Source organism: Phoca vitulina, unplaced genomic scaffold (genome assembly GCF_004348235.1).
Source record: "Phoca vitulina isolate PV1807 unplaced genomic scaffold, GSC_HSeal_1.0 scaffold25, whole genome shotgun sequence".
Classification (NCBI taxonomy): Eukaryota; Metazoa; Chordata; class Mammalia; order Carnivora; family Phocidae; genus Phoca; species Phoca vitulina.
In genome coordinates this window covers 37,119,969-37,132,410 of record NW_022589728.1, presented here as the reverse complement: position 1 = coordinate 37,132,410, position 12,442 = coordinate 37,119,969, and the positions used below count along the sequence as shown (strand labels likewise).

Here is a 12,442-nt window from a genome sequence, read left to right as displayed (position 1 = left end):
CAACACTTTCTTCTTCTCATTACAAATGCTTTAGAAAACTAGAAATTATATGATCACAAGCATTCTCTAGGGTGTTTACTTTGTGATGTACAGGATGTAGAATGGAGTATGCAGGAGATGGGTGGTGAAGGATTAGGGGTCTCCCGGAGTATTAAGAGAAGAGCTTGGACCAGTTTGGTACAAGCAGAAATGAAAAGGAAGGATAGACTCCCCAGTGTTTAGCTCCTGATTAGATGGAGGGGTAACATTATGAAATAGAGAAGTTGGGAGAAGTTGATTTCGACTTGGAGAAGAGCAAAAATAATAAGCTGAGGGGTAAAATCTTTATCTTCATAACTGTCACCATCATTAGGGTGCATACAAAGGAATAACAGCAATTTTTCAGAAATCACAAATGCATGAAATTACATAACTGGCTAGTATGTTAATGTCTTTAATTAGAAAATTTCCTTCAGTTGCTTTGTAGCTAATTTTACAAATTATTTCCATTCACCATCAGAAAACGTAATTCATCGTATATTCGTTGAACACCTTCCAATGGGATCCATACTTCATACACAACCTAATACAACCCATTTCTATACAGACTGCGCTTTTCCTTTCCTTAACCACCAGGTGGCGACCAGGAGCCCACGTCTCACTCCTGCTCCTCCCTCCTCTTCCCAGGCGGCCCAGCTCCCGGGAGCGCGCACGTTCCGGAGCCCTCGCTGCTTGCGGGAGCTGCGGCCGCGCACGTCGGTCAGCTGCTGCTACGCCTTCGCGACTCGGCGGAGACTCAGAGGACCCAGACCCATGTGGAAGCTGCTACCCGCCGCGGGCCCTGCCCGAGGTAAGGGCGGAAGGGAGATGCCCCGGGACCGTTTTCCCGGGAGCAGCTGCCTTGGGCAGAGGGTCTGAGGAGGGATGCTTCCGGTCCGTTCCCGTTCCTCTGTCCGCCTTCCGGCGCCGCCTTCGTCCCCGCCCCGGGAGGCTGCGGAAACGGGATAGGCGAACCGTAGGACTGCGTGTGGGGACCGCGGTGTCTTCCCGGGCGCCGGGCCGGTCAGTGGCGGCGGCGTCCCTCCCGCGACCTACCGCCAGGTTCTCGGTGGCGGGACCAGCTCCTCCGGCAAAACCGGCGCTGCCGCGGCTTACAGGCCCCGCCGAGTTGAGTCTTGGCCGGCCACCTGTTGTGGCCTCTAGTGTTTTCAGCTCTTGGCCAAACACCTAGAATAAGTTATCACAGGCTAGACGCACTATGGCGACAGATGACTTTGTTTGGAGCACATTGTTTGATTTTGTGAAAAAACACAGAGATGAGTTGGGTAAATGGCAGCCACAGGGAAGGCATAATTTCAGTTTTGTTTTAGAGCCCTTTTTTTGTTATCAGAACTGAGAAAATGGGGTTTTTTGTTTTGTTTCGTTTTTCTGTTCTGCACTTTCATCAATGGCAGATGGTTATCTCCTGTTAATTGATTGCCTACTCAACGTCCTTATTAGTGGATAAGCAGCTGTAGCCTATGATTAGGTCTTGCCCCCAGGGAGTTTATTCTGATTGGCAAAAGATCTACCTCGAAGCTAAATTTACGAACAGTATATGAAGAGGACCAAACAAATGGTTAGGAAAATAGAGAGTAAAAGACTCTTAAGATCCAGGCATCCCTGTGGACTTGGAGCAGTGCCGAGGTGGAACATAAGCTGGGGAAGCAGGATTCAGTTCCTTTCCAGGAACAGTTGTGGTCTGTGGCTGGCTCTCAGTTCCTGTAGAGAGAGGTAGATAACAGTGGAAAAACGCTTTTATCATCAGTGGCCAGCATTCTTAGCTTCTAGGAGATTGTGACCTCTTTTCAGAACCTAACGGACACTATGGGCCCATTCTTCTAGAAGAAAAATGTAAGTAAACCAAGGCACAATTTTTTTTCCTTGAAACACCCCACTCTAGGCTGAGTTTCTGAATAACAAAATGTGATCCAAACATGACTTGCCTTTCTACTTGTCTAGTTTATATGCCCTAATTACCCTACCACTCCAGTGATGGACTCATGAGCTCCCATACTCAGCTCCACTAATCTCCAACAAATATGCTGTTACACAACAATTTGTGATTTTCAACATTTTTTTTTAGAAACTAAACACTCTCACTTACTTGAAATGCTACCTTTAACATGAATACAAAATTCCCCAAAATACATACTTAAATCAGGTCTGAACTTTTCTTGCATTGACCTATGTTTACTCCTAAATCAGTACCATATATTTTAATTACTGTAGCTTTAGGGCATAGTTTACCATCTTGTAGGGGAAGTTCCTGTAAATTTCAGATTTTTCTTTACAGTTTTTTTACATTCTATTTTCCCAGTGGATTTTTGAATCTATTTATCAGGTTCCAAACATAGTATTGTGATTTGTTTGGTAATGTATAAAATGTATAAGTTAATTTGGACAAGCATTGACACTTGTTTTTTTTTTAAATTTATTTGCTAGAGGGCAAGAATGCGCGCGAGTGAGCACGCAAATGTGCGAGCGAGCCAGTGGACACGTGCATGGGAGGCAGAGGGAGAGAGATGGACCCCAAGCCAACTCTCCACTGAGCACCGAGCCCAACATGGGGCTCAGTCTCATGACCTGGAGATCATGACCCTGAGATCATGACCTGAACCGAAACCAAGAGTCAGACGCTTAACAGACTGAGCCAATCACCTCTGACACTTCAGTATTGTTTTCACTTTAGAAAATGCTAGAGCTTTCCATCTGTTTAAGTAATCTTTTGCAGGGCGCCTGGGTGACTCAGTCATTAAGCATCTGCCTTCGGCTCATGTCATGATCCCAGGGTCCTGGGATTGAGCCCCGCATCGGGCTCCCCGCTCTGCAGGAAGCCTGTTTTCCCTCTCCCCCTGCTTGTGTTCCCTTTCTTGTTGTGTCTCTGTCAAAAAATAAATAAAATCTTTAAAATAAAAAAATAAAATATCTTTTGCATCTTTCAGTGAGGTTTTACTAGAAATCACAGGTTTGATTTATATGAAGTTGATTATTAACATTTAAAAACAATAAAAATATTTTACATATTTGCTGTACCTATGTATACATAATCATGTGTGTGTCTATACATTTACTTTTTTCTTTTTTTTAATTCTTAGAACCATTCAGACTTTTGACTGGTGTTGAATACATTGTTGGACGGAAAAACTGTGGCATTCTAATTGAAGGTGATCAGTCAATCAGTCGAAATCATGCTGTGTTAACTGCTAACTTTTCTGTAACCAACCTGGTATGTTACTAATTTTATTTCACTAGCTTAAAGTAAGGGGGTTGAAATTACACGATTACTTTGGTGCGCATGTGAGAGAGAGTTTGTAGGATTTTTAATTCCATAAAGGTGTTAGTTTTTTTTAATGTTAAAATTAAATACTTAATTTTGGTAGTGGTAACAGCGGTGTTTGTTTTGATATTTGAAGTTTCTGTTCCAGTGTTTGTTGTTGTGATTTAGAAACTCGAAGTAGAACACATTTATACTTACTTAATGAACAGTAGGTGTTTACAGTGTCTATCATTGTGCCAAACCTGGTAATAGAGCAGTGAACATACCATCACACTCCTGCTTATAGAGTTTGTATAGCCAGGTGAACACAGGCATTTCCCATATAATGTAGGTTTTCACAGTGGGAATTGGTTTATTAGGAAAAACAGCTGTTGCTTCTGTCTCACAGTTCTTTGAATGGCTTTGAGTTTGTTTTGGTTGGTTAGTTTTAATCACAACAGTGGGTGGTAAAAATAATAATATATATAAATGGCTGTGCTCATGATAATACTGGTGATAGTAAGAAAAGCCAGTATTTTGAACAAAGACTACATATCAACAAATGCTGGATCTTTCAGTAATATTTAGCTTTTGTGCCTGTATTCTTTTAGGTATAAAAAAAGATTATTATTGAAATTCCTAAAGGAAAAATAAAATTGTTACTTTAAGTCAGACACTCTAACCTTTTCTCATGGGACTATTTTTTTACTGTGTTATTTTGATAATGTAAAAAAAAACTTGGGGATGAAGCTGTCATGGATAAAACAGACTACACAAAAGCAAAGAAATTCTCAAATGTGTGAAATTGAGGGGTCAGAAAAATCTGCACTGACTTACAAAAATAAAGAAAATGCATGTTCTAAGAGGAGTGATCCTGGAATTCAGACATTTACTACTAATTTCTAGTTGAGTGATCATTCTGTGCCCACAACCGAAACAATAACTATTGCCTTCTATGTTGGGAGGTTAGCCATCTATCCAGTTGCCTGTTCAAAAAGTTATCAGCTTTTTGTTTTGAAATCTTTTCTCCCCGGGAATTGTATTTACTGATTGGTAAAATACTTTAACTGTATTGATTTTTGTTTGTTTCAGAGTCAAACAGATGAGACTCCTATATTGACAATAAAAGATAATTCTAAGTATGGTACCTTTGTTAATGAGGAAAAAATGCAGAATGGCCTTTCCCAAGCTTTGAAGACAGGGGATAGAGTTACTTTTGGAGTGTTTGAAAGTAAATTCAGGTAAGAATTTTTTTAATTGATATTAAAAATGGATGGTTTTGTTTTGCACTGAGCAAATTTTAAAGGACATGATATTTATGGATAATGAATTTAAAACCATTTAATTTAGTTCTTGCTTAGCACATTAGTGCCCTTTGCATCGCATGTGGTTAGTGCATTTTGTCAATCACAGATAGTGCCAAGAGTGAATAAGAGTTCAAGTGGTCTCTGAGAACTTTGATGGGAGCTACATTTGTTTGATTACACATAAGTGAAAGTATAATGTTAACTTTGATCATTGTTTTTTCTTAAGTGCAACTCAAGACTTAGGAAGTGATAATTTCATAAATTAGAAAGTTTAATACATAAAAATTAAAATAATAGCATGTGATGTGAGCTTAAAGTACCGTAAGTTGCCATCTTTGGAGCTATGATAATATAACTTTATGTAACTTATTTTCATTTACAGAGTAGAATATGAGCCTTTGGTTGCATGCTCTTCTTGTTTAGATGTTTCTGGGAAAACTGCTTTAAATCAAGCTATATTGCAACTTGGAGGACTTACTGTGAACAATTGGACAGAAGAATGTACTCATCTTGTCATGACAACAGTCAAAGTTACCATTAAAGTAGGTTGAATGCCATCTTATTATGTTAAAATAAGTTCTGTGTATTTAAGCTTACTCACCAACTATACACAAAACATTTTTAAAGCCATTAACTTTAAAACTATCAGAACTGTCAGTTGTGGATTTATATATGTCAACCCATGCCTTCGTGTGCCATTTAGGCTCGAATGATGTTTCAGATAACCTGTTTATTATGAGACAAGCAAAAGCATATAAAATTATATTTGATTTTGATTTAACATTTTAAAAATGATATATGTTATATTTTCACCAATAAGTTTATTACAGTGTATAGTTGGTATCTTCAGTCTAAAAGCAAAGTGATGGACTTCACTCCAAAATTAGCATCTCTAGTCCCTTCTATCAAGTTGTCTTCCTCCAGCTCATCTCATGGTCTCATCCTCTCTCACTCAGTTTCTATTTGGTTTTCTAAGTTCTTTTTTTTTTTTTTAAAGATTTTATTTATTTGACAGAGAGAGACACAGTGAGAGAGGGAACACAAGCAGGGGGAGTGGGAGAGGGAGAAACAGGCTTCCCACTGAGCAGGGAGCCTGACACAGGGCTCGATCCCAGGACCCTGAGATCATGACCTGAGCCGAAGGCAGATGCTTAATGACTGAGCCACCCAGGCACCCCGACTTTTTAAGTTCGTATAGTTCAATATTACCTTAATGTATCTTCACCATCTAGAGATACGTAGATATGTACCATTAGAAGATGCCAACTCTTCATTAAAACAGTGATATATTTTGGTATGTTTTCAGATTTTGCATCTTCATCAGATTTGGTTATATCCAAAGCTAATTGAAGAATGACATTGGGAGGTGATTCGTCTCTTTTTAAACAGGTTGATTATAGATATGTGAGATTGTTTTAGGTTAATATCTATAGTAAAAAGCAACAGATATTTAGATTCCTTTATTAGATGGTACAAAAATCCTTTAATATCTAATATAATTAAAATATGTATATTACAGCTAAACAGATGTCGTAGAGAAAGGCTTGCTGCTCAGATTGAACCTCAGGTTAAACTTGTATGTTGGTGGGGTTATCTCTGATGAAGGATCGTTCTATCTTTGCAAGTTCATGAAGTTTATAAATTCAGCAGAGTAATTGGCCTCCTGAGTACTAATTTATGCTAATAAATCAAAACGTCCACTTATTAGTTTATAGTAGGTATGGAACTTTATAGTGACCACATATTTATGTGTGCACTCCAACACAATCCCCTTAAAGATACTAAGGTACCTGAGAAGTGAGATTTAGGTCATTATGTGCTCACTTGGTGGATATGAAATAAGAGCAAAGGCAGTTAGTTAGATGGTCTTGAGAGATATTTTACTGAGTCTGTGACAGACTTGGAACTAGCGTCCATTCACCGGAGTACACACTGTTCCAGTGACCGAGATACTAATGGCAGTGGGTGTTAGAGCGTCACTGTGTATATACCAGCAACGACTTGCAGAGCAATTCTTTTTCAGTACTTTTGATCAGTCATGTGCCAAAAAAGAAAACCTAGTTATTATTTTTTGAGTAAATTTTCCAAAAGTACAGGTTACCTTATATTTTTAAAATCGTTAAATGTTAGAACCAAAAGGAAACTTAAGGAACATTTCGGTTCAGTTTTTATTTTCTGAAGAGGCAACTGAGGCATGGAGCACTTAAATCCTTTGCCCAGGATCACATGTATTGGAGCTTCCTTCCTGCCAGAGGCCAATTATTTCACTCACATTCGAGGTGGTTGTATTCAGATTCCAGTTTTGAGAGGCACCGTACATTGCTTGCTCATATTTAATTAATACCCCATGTTATTAGAAGCATACTTAGAAATTCTTCAGTGGGATTATTTCCTAAGATTATGCTGAATCTTTATTTTCATCTCCAGTGGTGGTATTTTCTAATCTTTTTCAGATTTTGTGGTACATTTTATTTGATGTTTATAGCTTAGGTCAGTTGCTAGTTAAAGTTTCTCCACCCTTACCCCCAATCTCTGTGTACTTATTTTGAGCTTTTACCCCACTCCAAACAGTTATTCCTTTATTTACTTTCTTGAAAATACTTTATTCCATAGTTACAATCTGTTCAAAAGGTATTTAGGCAGAAAAGATCTTATTACAGCTCATGTTTATCTCGATACTGTCTTCTCTAGGGTAGTTGTTATATTTACTTAATCCTGCGATCTGCTTTTTAACATTTTAAGAACTTTTAAATTGGAATACACTTTAAAATTGACTTATTTTATGTTACATTGTTCTGCCCTCCCCAAAGCAGTTTTTAAATTAATACTGTAATGGGTGGCTTCTTAAAATTAAGTGATTATATAGAGATTTGTATACTAAAACTAGACAGTGACCAAATACTGACTTCAGTTTTATAGATTGTGACTTCTTTATAAATTTAGAGAAATGAAAGGAAAAGCATAATAAACAGAACAGCCCCTTATTGTAGTCTCTAACTTAAAACCTTTCTTTAAAGAAAAGCTAGCACATGAGTATTTGTATTCACGTATGTTTTCTTCTTTCCAGACAATATGCGCACTCATTTGTGGACGTCCGATTGTAAAGCCAGAATATTTTACTGAATTTCTTAAAGCAGTTAAGTCCAATAAACAGCCTCCACAAATTGAAAGGTATATCTGTATTTTTTTTTTAACCTATACCAGTTTATTAAAGGATATGATAAAGGATACTAACCAACAGCCAGATGAAGAGATACACAAAGCAAGGTATGGGGAAAGGGCGAGGAGCTTCATGCTCTCTCCAGGTGCACTACTCTCCCTGCACCTCCATGTGGTCACCAACCTGGAAGCTCCTGTATCGTGTATTTTAAATATAATACAACATACAGAATGCAATAGCACTGATTTTATTTAGGTTGATTCCCTCTTTAATGACTGTTTCAGGATGTAGTGTTCAGTTTAACAAAGTTTTTTTGTTGTTGTTAGTATGTAAAAGAAGGGTTTGTTGGTGTTTTTTATCTCAGTAAAACAAATGTTACATATGTATCAATATTTATTTTTTTTTAAAGATTTTATTTATTTATTAGAGAAAGAGCACGAGGAGGGCTGGGCAGGAGAGGGAGAAGCAGACTCCCCACTGATCAGGGAGTCTGACGTGGGGTTCGATCCCAGGACCACGAGATCATGACCTGAGCTGAAGGCAGATGCTTAACCGACTGATCCACCCAGGTGCCCCCATATGTGCCAATATTTAAACAAAAAAATTGAAGGACAGCAAATGGCACGGAGGTACAATCAAAAGGCCACAACATGTCCCAGTGCCTGACATCATGGAAGCAGTACCCCTGGAATTGTGTTGTGCAGCAACCCTGTCTGGAGTCACATAGTCCTGGGCCAAAATATTAACAGCACTGTGGCCTTGGGAATGGAGCTTATTTCTTTTGATCATCAGTTACCTCCCTTGAAAAATGAGACTAATACCTGTCCTATATTTAAGTATTTAGTAGTATTAGTATTAGTTATTTTAAGTAATAGAGTATACAAAGTCTGAGCATTTTGCCTGGCACTATAATAGGTGCTTGTTAAAAGAAATGCTGCCAATTGCAATAATACTGTGTAAGATTCACAGTAGCTTTATGATGATGGTGATGATGATTTTAGATGCTCTCCTGAATTTGTGAACCACCAGACTAAGGGATCTATCTACTGTATAGTATTTGTGATGCTTTGAAGGTAATATAAGCTGTGGTTGAGGAGGAAGATATTTGGATTTTTATTTTCAGATTGCATGGTTAAATTGCTGGTGACTATAAAATGGTGGGTGTTTTTAGTCAACTTAGCACAAGAACATGCTTGCTTAAAATATGTCAAGGGGCGCCTGGGTGGCTCAGTCGGTTAAGCCCTGCCTTCGGCTCAGGCCATGATCCCAGGGTCCTGGGATCAAGCCCCGCATCGGGCTCCCTGCACAGTGGGAAGCCTGCTTCTCCCTCTCCCTCTGCCTTCTGCTCTGCCTATCTGTGCTCTCTCTCTCTGTCTCTGTCAAATAAATAAATAAAATCCAAAAAAAAAAAATGTCAATAGATTATAGTCTATATGGCATAATAGGCAAACTATAAGCTCATCTTAATCTCTATAAGACAACTTTGAATATTTGAGTCTTTAAAAATCTAAAATGTTATGCAAGTTAAGAATTTTATTAGTAGTTGTAAAATATCATTAGCTGTCATAAACAATTTTGCCTAATGCTGGTGTTTTGTTTTTTTTTTTTTTTGAGGTGGGGAGATTATTTATGCCTAATAATATGTGTCTGTTCTTAAAAGTTACTGAAAGTCAGATTTTTTTTCTTTTTCTTTTTTTTTTTTTCCATTTGGGAGGTTTCTTGTATTTTATATTTGGGTTAACTAATAATGTAATATTTTTGGATTCTGGAAAGAGGTCCTCAGATTTTAAAATAGATGATTGTAAACCTTTTTTGAATCCTAGACTCCTATGAGAACGTGAAAACACTGTTTTCACAGTTTCCTCCAGAAACTTCACTTTCATACTACCAGCGTGCCTAGTATTTCAACAGAATCACATCTTCCTCTAAAGCCTTTTCATGATCCTCCCTATGGAAGCCAATAAATACCATAAATAAAGACGCTTGCTACAGATAATAAACGATTGTTAATCCTATATTACTTGGGAGTGGAATAGTCTGATAGGTTTTTACTACTGATGATATGTGTTTTATGGTCTTGAAAGTTTTAGGATTAGTCATTGATTTCTACTTACTGTTCAGACTCCCCAGTATGTTTAACCTGGGTCTATTTTTGACTTAGGTTCACCGTAATTTTTTCTGGCTTCAATGTATGACTGTATTAACTTAGATGACTATAATAAAACACCTTGCTCTAAGATTGTTTAATAACTTCACTGTATTTAAAATAAAAGGGATATTTTTAACCTAACAAAAAGTATAGCTCTATTTAGTGCAGTTGTGTCTTCATCTTTGCACTGTTACCAAGAGACAGGGTAAGACAGAGTTTAAGCTTCATGTACCTGACATGATTTGTGAGATCTCATTCGCCTAAATTGTCATCAAAATACCAATGTAGATGAAGTCATTTTTAGAAGACTCCATTTAAAATATTTATTTTGATAATCAATACTTTATTAAAGGAAGCTCATTAAAATATTGTATATTTTCTGAATGTAAAGAAGTGATCCCTTAGAAAGAAGGAGTTACCTTTTGCTTGAATTTTTACAATTTTGTATCATGGAGTGCTCTCTCAATTACTGTATTTCAAATAACAAGCATTGTATTTGGGAAAACACTTTTGGGAGAAAGTTAACCTTTGCATTCATATACAACTTGTCGAATGTGCCAAGAATGCAAGGCACTGACTGCCCTATATACCCAGGCCATTTCTCAGGGTTTGCATTGAAAAGCCTTAAGGGAAGAGGTAGTGTTCCTTTCGGGACAAAGAACAGGCCTGCTTATAGCTTGCTATGAAACTCATGGATCCTCAAGTTCATTGTTCCTCTCTCCTGTAACACAACCTACTGTACGTGCCTTTTATATCATCCTGACCAGACTTGGTCAGGGAGGAGATCTACCACAGATATGCGGAGGCTTGCTGCTCACTTTGTCTCTGATCTAGGAGTCTTGTGTCTTCTGCCCACATCCAAGAAACAGAAACAGGCTAACTTACTGGCTTGTAATCAAATATCGGACCCAAGAGACACATTAGTCTGAAGCAGTCTTAGTTTATGGAGTTGACTGTATATAATCAATCAAAATTCAAGGCAAAGAAATTTAACATACAGCAGAAATTTGTTCCTGACTATATAACCTTATATTTACAAGTTGTGAATGTCAATGTAATTTGGGCCTTTTAGAGATCACCAAAAGGAAGCAATATAAGTTCTTGTACAAATAATGAACATATACCTATAGGACTGACTAATGAAATAAACAGCTATCCAGATGTTGGGCAAATGAATGTTGTGGCTTGAAATACAGTTTCCACAACAAGAATTATACATGAATTGAGAAAAATTGTGTATTTGAAAAATCTTGGGACAGAAATTAAGATGATGTGCTTTGAATTAGATGAAATGTATTGAAGATGATACAAAGAATTTAAACAAGTCATAAAATGTACAGGAAAAAATCAGTATTTCTAGATTAATATTTTGTAGAATTTGTGAATTATATGTACTAGTTACTATTTAATAAAACATTATTTGTAGCTCTCAAAGTTTCTATATAAGTGTGCCAAAAAATGTTTTAATTCTTTCATTATAGAAATTGGAGATTATATTTGCAGTAGCCTATTATTTAGGCAATGTGCCTCTAACCTTGGTCTCTGCCAAGTTAGTTTACTCTTTTCCAAATTTTTTACTAGCTATCAAATCACTGGAGCCTCAGAAATGCTTTAAAAGTTCTAGAACATATTGCTTCAGAAATACTGATTTTTAGTGATGTTTTCCTCACATTTATTTATTAGTTTCTTGTTCTCATCTTTATACTATTAACGAGAAAAAAGCTTGTTTAGGTATATAAAGTTCAAAGCACAGTGTATTATTTATCACTGTATTATTAATAATTTTATTTATCATACATATGCATATATATGTATATGTATACATGTGTACCAGACTCCAACATTTGGTTAGATTCTTCACAATACAGTGATGTATTTTTTTTGCAAAATCAGTCTTACTGAGTGGCTCAAATTTACCACTGTTTTGTTTTTTTTTTTAAGATTTTATTTATTTATTTGACAGAGAAAGAGACAGTGAGAGAGAGAACACAAGCAGGGGGAGTGGGAGAGAGAGACACAGGCTTCCCGCTGAGCAGGGAGCCCTATGCAGGGCTTGATCCCAGGACCCTGGGATCATGACCTGAGCTGAAGGCAGATGCTTAACGACTGAGCCACCCAGGCGCCCCAATTTACCACTGTTTTTAAAAGAAAACCAAAATATATTTTTTCAGTCCCAGAATTTTAAAGCTCAAATCTGTATATTGAGGGAATTAAGGGATGTTTATAATTTGGTCTATTTTTATTAGATGCATTTTTAATTTATATTTTGTACTATCAGTTTATTACCAAATTTTTTTTTTTTTTAAGATTTTATTTATTTATTTGACAGAGGGAAGGAACACAAGCAGGGGGAGTGGGAGAGGGAGAAGCAGGCTTCCTGTGGAGCAGGGAGCCCGATGAAGGGTTCGATCCCAGGACCTTGGCATGACCTGAGCCGAACGCAGATGCTTAAATGAGTGAGCCACCCAGGCGCCCCTATTATCAAATATTTCTGAATGCCTACCATGAATTAGGCAAGATAGACCTGAGGATATAGTGATGAGCCAAAA

At 37.4% G+C, this 12,442-nt stretch overlaps 1 protein-coding gene across 2 annotated transcripts in view; it reads left to right on the top strand.

The window, feature by feature from the left end:
* Nucleotides 1–12,442, top strand: part of NBN (nibrin) — a 44,136-nt gene that overhangs the window by 633 nt on the left and 31,061 nt on the right. Inside the window, exons 2-6 of one of the 2 annotated variants that reach the window (XM_032421715.1) lie at nt 616–829; nt 3,117–3,247; nt 4,370–4,518; nt 4,967–5,126; nt 7,652–7,755. In XM_032421715.1, the coding sequence (XP_032277606.1) occupies nt 793–829; nt 3,117–3,247; nt 4,370–4,518; nt 4,967–5,126; nt 7,652–7,755 (581 nt within the window). In that variant the 5' untranslated portion in view covers nt 616–792. The other variant, XM_032421714.1, reaches the window with a different exon arrangement.